The sequence below is a fragment of the Tachypleus tridentatus genome, chromosome 13, assembly GCF_004210375.1.
Source record: "Tachypleus tridentatus isolate NWPU-2018 chromosome 13, ASM421037v1, whole genome shotgun sequence".
Lineage (NCBI taxonomy): Eukaryota > Metazoa > Arthropoda > Merostomata > Xiphosura > Limulidae > Tachypleus > Tachypleus tridentatus.
Window position 1 is genome coordinate 170,375,665 of NC_134837.1, and position 8,293 is coordinate 170,383,957.

The 8,293-nt window shown below is 30.2% G+C and overlaps 1 protein-coding gene across 1 annotated transcript; it reads right to left on the reverse strand.

Annotated features, from left to right (window-relative positions):
- Positions 1 to 1,391: 1,391 nt before the first annotated feature.
- On the reverse strand, positions 1,392 to 4,956 carry LOC143236921 (S-adenosyl-L-methionine-dependent tRNA 4-demethylwyosine synthase TYW1-like). The gene is made up of 5 exons (XM_076475603.1): positions 4,528 to 4,956; positions 3,857 to 3,967; positions 2,991 to 3,160; positions 2,890 to 2,897; positions 1,392 to 2,796 (listed from the first exon to the last, which is right to left on the reverse strand). Exons 1-5 carry the CDS (start codon positions 4,855 to 4,857, stop codon positions 2,588 to 2,590), a joined length of 828 nt encoding a protein of 275 aa, XP_076331718.1. The 5' UTR covers positions 4,858 to 4,956; the 3' UTR covers positions 1,392 to 2,587.
- Between the last annotated feature and the right edge of the window lie 3,337 nt (positions 4,957 to 8,293).

Sequence of the window (8,293 nt, forward strand, 5' to 3'; positions counted from 1 at the left end):
TATCATACTACAGAAGCACAGACTAACAGATAAGTTGAAAAAAATTGACTCAGTTAGAATTGTAAAAATGTAATAAGTTGAATGTCACAGACATTCATTTGGTGCATTCAACTGAAAATAGATTTCTGACTGATTCTGGAAACTACCACCTGAGTACTACATGTGGATGTAAGGTCATGCATGGGATGACCAGCCACTATCAACTATTCTTTTTTTTCTTACAAGACGGTATCTCTTTCAAATATTCAACAATAACATGTACGCTTTTGAAGATCATTTGAAAAACAGTACCCTTTCAAGAACCCTTATGAATCATATACTTAACTGACTTTGCAGTATATTAATAATGACAATGCTTATAATACCAAGTTAATCCATTATCCTCTTTGTCTATCAGAAGGTTGAAAAATATAAAACTCTCTCAGTAGGAAAAAAGTATATCTACCAGGCAGTTTATCTGTTGTCTCTGAATTATTATTTTAAATTACCATGAAACCTACACTTAATATTTTAGTTCAAGCTCATGAAGTAGATGATGTATTCTGGATTAATTTAACCAGTTTATTACTGTTGCTTCTCAAAACTAAAATCAACTTTCTTTACTGCTGAGACCTGTGTTCTCAGATCTGTACAAACCCACTTTTTTAGGTGTTTTTTATAAAACACCTTCAATGCAAATGTGTGAATTTGCAAGACATTCAGTCTGCCACTTTCTGCTGTTGAATTCTCAAGTTTGCAATAATATGTGAATACTAAGAATCTTTATCTTTGTGTACTACTTAAGTGTTCTTTCCTAAGAGTATCATCTCTTTTTGCCTTAACTGTACTTAAGAGACATGGTGGTATTTTATATTCTTAATTTGATAAGATATTCTCTTCTATCATTTTGGTATTGTCAGTTTAAAAGTTGATATAGCAACAGAATATCTTACACTTGCTTACTTTCTGGGTGTACAATCTTTGTTTTATATTCTTTCACATAAAGTTGCTTTGGTTTGTTGATGAAGTCAACACCTATATAGTTATATGTAACTTTCACGCACATCATTTCCTGTAGAGGCTTGGTTATACACTGTTGATGGTCATGCTGTTGAATTCTTCATGGTTGAGTAGTCTTGTTCTGTTCATCAATGACATCCACTCAGCTGAATCATGGAACTAGGAAACACAACCTCCTGGATATCTATTTTTAAGTGGTAAATGAATATAGTTCTTCTGACTCGTTTTAGTAGTACACGTTCTCAACCTAATTTCTGCTTACCTAGATGACTATTGTACATAATATCAAACATTTTTCAGAAAATGCTCACTTTATCAAGTTTCCTAAGTAACATCAAGAAATTTTCCCACACAACATAAGTGATGCCAAGTTGTAAGTTTAACTACAAAGATATAATCCAGATATCTATATTTTCTTCAAATTTTGTAGTTTGTATCAATGATAATACATCAACGTTCCAGAATGACAATATTAATGACCACTATTCTCACAATGGATTATTGTCTATACATGTTAACATTTTCAGATGAAGCACAACTGTTAAAAGAAATAACAAATTTACCATTTGAATGTAAAAATTAAGATTTAATTGTCTAGATTGGTAAAAAAAAAATGCCTTTTCTTGGTAAAGGATATAACCATCTAAACAAAGATACAAACTTTTTTGTTTGTAATTTTGTTTATAGAGAGCAACAGTTTGATAAATTTGAAAGTTTAAATATAAATTTCAACAAATAATTTTATTCATCTACAGATAGTTATTTATTCCCAATGTATCAATATCTACTTAAAACACTAATTTAGAAAAAACAATACATTTTAATGATTACAATTTAAAATTACTTTAAATGCTGATGGTAATTTTCTGCTCTCAATTGCCTTCTATTAAAAATGAATATTTCAGGATAAGGGAAAAAGTGTCTTCTGCTAGGGGTAAGACAAGGAAAAGACTTAGATTTCACACACTTTTTCCCAGTTGTAGAACATTAGGTAGAAAGGGATAATGGGCAAATAAACAACTCAAACAAAATATTTAAGAGAGAGATAAACAAATGATGCAGTAAAAAAAATATATCAAACAGGAGTTCTATATCACACTCAGAAAGTCTTGCAAATACAAATATATTCTAAATATGTCACTCTTAAAAAAAAACACAAAAGGAACAAAGCATTTCTAAATATTTGTTGATAATGTCTGATTTCCACATTCAACTTTACTTTTATAGCTTCACATCTTTTGCACTAAGATTTCATCTTTGTACTCCTGTAATTGTATGACAGATAAAAGTCAACATATTCCAGAGGTTAATTTGTAACTTCTTTTGTTTCTTAAAGGTCAATAAACTGTATAAACAGTTTACAATAGCCACCAAGAATCTTTTTACACATTACAATTAAATACCTTCATGTAATTACAGAAACAATCAGTCTTTACTTAAGCAATGTGCTCATAATTCTTGTATTTGGCAACCAATTCTCTAAGCATGTTCATAACAACTTCAATTTCACTAGCCACTTCTAATGTACATATCCTGTTCTTCAACACGATAGCAAAAAATCATTAAAATAAATACTTCACAAACAGTTTTAACATCCACTGATATCTTTCCTGTTCTTTCTGAGGAAACGGGTTTCCAGAGGGTCAAAACCATGTTCACTTGCTCCAAACTGTCCCCAGTGAGGTGTTGGGGCCATGTAATCTATTGAAGTGAAGGTCTCTAACCCATTACTATCATAATATCTTTGTACCAATTCACTGAATTTAGGATAGTCTATCCATGTCCACCAGACTCCATCTTTATTAAACTAGATGAAAGGCAATAATGTATAGAAAGATGTAAATGAAAACATTTCTTCAATAAAGCTATACAAGAATATAAAGAATTCACTTATTTTTCTTTAAAATAAGTCATTAAACAATTTTCCTGTTTAGAAGTAGAGAAATTTTATTTTTATATTTTGATTAAAATGAAAATGTTTTTAAAAATACTTACTTTTGTTGGCAATTAAGACACAGTTAGAATGTTCATGCTCAGATGCAATATCGTAGTCTGGTAACTTATTGGAAAGCTCTTGAACAAACTCCAGAACTTCCTTATGCCATGGTACATTCTCCATAGTAAGATTGCTGGCTTTGGACGCTCCACAGTATGTCACACCCTATAAAAAAAATATTAAACCAAGTGACTGTTGAGAAAAGCCTGTACTTTATGACAGTTTACTAGATTTGTATACATACAAACTGTAGATGTCTTACACATACAGTACTTAAAAGTTAAAAACCTACAATTACTTAGTTTTACTATAGAAAGCTGCCCTACACAACCCCTTTCACACTTCCATAGTCATTTGTCACTGTTATGGAAATATACTACCATTTAAACTCTTTACATGAACAGCCTACACAGTTTCTATACCTAATGTTTTCATTCTCAAGACAAATTTAATTCATATATTTTGTAATTCATACTTTCCTCTAAAGAGTAAACTAATATCAATTGAACTAACATTTTTAAACATTTACATTCAATTTAAAACTATTTCTATCTATTTTAGCAATGAAGATAGACTGCAAAAAGTTACTCTTGCTTAAAATCACTGACAAATAACTTGTGTAACAACCATTTTTTTTTCTTTGTGTGTTGTGATCTATTATGATTAATCTCATCTTTTGTATCTTCCAAAAATATTTCAACCAAACTCACATTAATTAGAACAAATTGTAAACTCACTTCTCAAAGCTGAATTATCTTGGCACTTGTAACTGTGGCAAAAAAATTAAACCTTTTTTGAAATTATTTGAATTTTTATAATCTGTAGATACAAGTAACTTTTGATTTTCATAACATGACCTACCTTGACTTCAATAAAGTCTGGTCTGCCAAGTTTCACTAGGTTTACATAACCATGGAGTTCCTCTGTATTCCAAGATTTAACTAAAGTTAACCTGTACACAGTGCGCTGGCCCTACCAATATATAAAGTTATCAAATAATGTTTTATACCAAAAAATATTAACTAACAAAACTGTATCTAGTTTTCATTTCTAAAGTCAAATTTTCAACTGACTGTTAATAATCACAAATTACTGTTAATCTTTTAAATCTGTTATAAAATGTTTATATATCCCAATAAATAACTATACATTTACTCCATTTTAACAACTTTTTGTTCTTCTTTTTCACCATTAACATGCTAAACTGAAAAACAAGAACAAAACTGTCAATATAAGCTTGTGGCTATTTATTTTGTGGAATAATCACTCATGTTACGACTCTCAAAGAAAAGTATTTTACACATGATAAAATATAAAGTGCCCTATCTCATCAATAACATGCTCAAAGAAGTCTTGATAATTTTGAAACTTTTTTAGACTTTTAAAAACTGCAATGTTTTTGCTGTAATTAATTTTGTCTGGTTAAAAAAAAGCTTGCAAATGATGCTAGTGATAATATACATTAAACTTATTTTTTTCACATAAAATATCTGAATGATATCAGTTTAAACTAATCTACAACACTAATGCACCTTTTTTGATAGAGCTTTCAGGCTATCAAGAAATCTGGTCCAAAAATCCCGGAAAAGGGGGCGATCAATTTTTTTTAAGCTTTCTTTACTGCTAGCATCTACTGATACATATAACTGGGTTACAGGGTCCAAGTTTGTGATGGCATCTGGAAATTGGGCATTTGTCACAAGAAAAGAAGATATTCCTCGTCCATGGAGAAGCTGAATGAATTTGTTGATTTCTGGATACATTATAGGCTCTCCAACCAAAGACAAAGCACAGTGCTTTGGCTCCACTCCTTCTGCTAGTCTTTCTGGCATGACTCCAGGAACTCCTATACAGTATGTCATAAATTTTATTCCTAGTACTTGGTTACAACCTAACGCAAGTAATGGTGTTAAACTATATTAAAATTACCGATTACATCCCAAATCGAGGAATGAAATAATCATTTTTATAAAGTCATAACCACTTCACTAAACACTCAAAAATTAGTATTAGGCAGCAAATAAAATATCATAAAAAGCTAGGTATTCATATTTAATGGTACCGTTAACAAGACATTTTCATATTTTTACATCATATAGTCTTACTAGATTGTACTGATGAATCTCTTGCAAAATGTATTAATTTTACATGCAGTCTTAGAAACAAAATATACACGACTAATAATTTTGATATAAACTTAACATATTTTTTGAAAGAAAGTCTGAACAATTACTTCTGAATTAAAAATACGTTAATATTGGTATAACAACAAAAGTTTCATTTATACATTAACCAAACAACTAACCTAAAATAAATTTGAGCACAAAACCTACTGTCAGTCAGTTGAAACATAACAGATGAACCATATAAGATAACGTTACACCTAGAATTTAAGCATTCATTATTATTTAGTGTATTGTTTCAATCTACTTTAATAATGATACTTATTTATTATTACAACAGAAGACTTACTGGTACACTTCATTTTACAATAATAATGTTTCTTTTACTTACTGTCAGACCATTCAGGAAGTATAGCACAGGTTTGAACTAAACTGTAACTATTTATGTATTGTTTGTTTGTTTTTTAATTTTGTGCAAAGCTACATGAGGGCTATCTGTGCTAGTTGTCCCTAACTTAGCAGTGTAAGGCGAAAGGGAGGGCAGGTAGTCATCACCACCCACAGCTAACTCTTTTATCAACGAATAGTGGGATTGACTGTGACATTATAATGCCCCCACAGCTGAAAGGATGAGCATGTTTGGTGTGATGGGGATTCAAACCCAAAACCCTGTGATTACGAGTTGTGTGCCTTAACACGCTTGGCCATGTCGGGCCAAATTATGTATTATCTTCAGTTGACAGAAGTTTAGTAAAAGTGATAAAAACAACTCTGTGGTACAAAAATAAGTGATCTTAACTCTTGTAATTCAGTTGAAGTGAGTTATTTTCACTAAAATTTTGTTTGTTAGATACTAAAGTACAAATCCATTCAGGCTAATCTAATAATAAAATGGTGTGAGATATCAAAATACGACATTCCTCTTTACGCACTCATTATAAGTTGTTCAAACTACAACTGTAATAAACAAGCACACTTTTGAATTGTGTACCTCACATAACAATACATTTTAAATAACATGAAAATTTAATTATGCATGGCCTGTAATTCCTTTCATGTAAATATCATCTACAAACTATATGTTTTAACCACAAATCAGACAGACCATTATTAAAATCCTCCAGATCACAAAACTAAAACAAGCATAACATTTAACCAGTCGCAACCTTGTTCAGTATATGAAAACCATTTGTTACTGGTAATTGAGACTGCTAAATGTGAATAAGTGCATGTCAGATCTACATTTAGCCTTATTAAAACAAATGTGCAGTATACACCGAGAATAAGGAAGATAAAGCTCTTTCATCAGCTGCCTACTGGTGTTATTGTAATTTAGTTATTAATTTATTCACACTCAAACTAATTTCCACTAATTACAACAGCCAAAGCATAAATATTAGTATTTTCCAAGAAATGGTACAATTATTCATGATTACACAGTTGACAGCATGAGGAAGCGAAACACAAAAGATGTGGAAATTATACTGTCATACTGCCAATTTGAATGACTGTTGAATAACAAACTAATTTCATAACATAGTTTCTATGGCAACAACCTTGTATAATAAAAATATTGAGAAACTGGATATTAAATCACTTGCTATAGCAAGAGTAACACTTAGTGGAAAAGCAAGCTAAGCCAAAGATTGCTCAACTTTGCATCATTATTACATATGTGAAATATGGTGAAATTACACAAATTTTTACCTGCCCAGTCAGACAAGTAGAACAAATAAACATGCTCAGACCAATTTTTCACTTGCATCAGGCACCTTAGGCATGGCATTTTTCTATTTTTCAAACATTTTATCACATTAAAATAAGATCCAGACATTAGTACAGAAAACAAGATACAATCTCTTCATTTTCAGATATTTGTAACATTAACATTTATTCTCCACCTTTTATATAATTTTTATTACTATTGTTATTGTACAGGGAGGAAAAAAAGTAGGTTTATGTTGAATGCCTGTACTAAGCATACTTGGTTTTCAATAAATAAGTGAGAACCAATAATTTAATGAGGCTACAATTTTATTGTTTGAGGCTAAAACTCTTTTACTGCAGCAAAGAAATCTTGAGACTGAATTTCCAAAAGTGAAAGTGACCATTGTGAACAGTGAAACTAACAATATAAGAAGCTTCAATTGCTCATAAATAGTAGTTACATGCATATATCATATTTTATTTCATCTTAGAGAGAGATATTTATTTATAATTTTAATCTTACACCTTTTACGTATTTGTAAATTTGCAGCAAATTACTAAAAATAAAGTTTTGTCATTTAGTCAAGTTAAGATTAAACACGACAAAATGGCTGAACATATGTAAAAGTATGTAGGCACAGATAAACATACCTGTTGTTTGAACCAATGTATAACCACTACTTTATGCATGTCCTAGATTCCCTTATCACATTTTAAGCTAGTAAACTTGTAATAACCCATTAGTCAAGCTCAGGCTAAGAAGTAAAATAGAAAATTTGGATTTCTTTATTTTCTGATAATAGAAGTATTTTTATTGTATTTAATGGTTTTTAAGTCTCAAATAATTAAAATTTAACAATGTGCTATGTTACACTTTGCACACTGGAGTGAATGCTAGCCATATGAACATTTGATTCAACTTTTTAAGACTTTAATTTTTTAATTCAACTTGTAATCAGCTTTTTTTTTATTGTCCAGATGAAACAGGAAACTTAAAATCAATCAAACTGCAAACCATCATTCTTTTTAGTAGGGTTTTAACCATTAAAGGCCTTTAAGGCATTTACAGTTGCTTTTGTGAGTTGGATCAAATGTTTCTGGTAGAGAAATTAACTATTGACAGCTACTACTCACACAGCAAAAAATGTGATTAATTTTTTTTTTATCTATTTCTTTCTTTATCTTTTAACACAAAGCTACACAATGGGATATCTGTCCACCATGGAGAACTGAATTTTAAATTTTACTTTTTTAAGTTCATAAGCTTGTTGCCTATCCAGAGACATTCTTTGTATAACGTTATTAATACACAATGAAAATTCTAATAATTTTGGATATTTCATTAATAAACTTTGAAGTTGACATTTTCTTACACAGAAAATATATTTCCAATAAGTACATACCTCCTCCTCACACAAAAGGCTATCTCTATTGTTGACTTACTCTAACCATTACTAAGAGAATTTTA

Excerpts from the sequence above, each read along its gene's own strand:
- LOC143236921 (XM_076475603.1), bottom strand. The coding sequence starts at position 4,857 with ATGACATACTGTATAGGAGTTCCTGGAGTCATGCCAGAAAGACTAGCA. Across the intron at positions 3,968-4,527 it reads TGAAAGCTCTATCAAAAAAG|GGCCAGCGCACTGTGTACAG; the intron begins GTGCATTAGTGT and ends ATATATTGGTAG. Across the intron at positions 3,161-3,856 it reads CAGACTTTATTGAAGTCAAG|GGTGTGACATACTGTGGAGC; the intron begins GTAGGTCATGTT and ends TTTTTTTTATAG.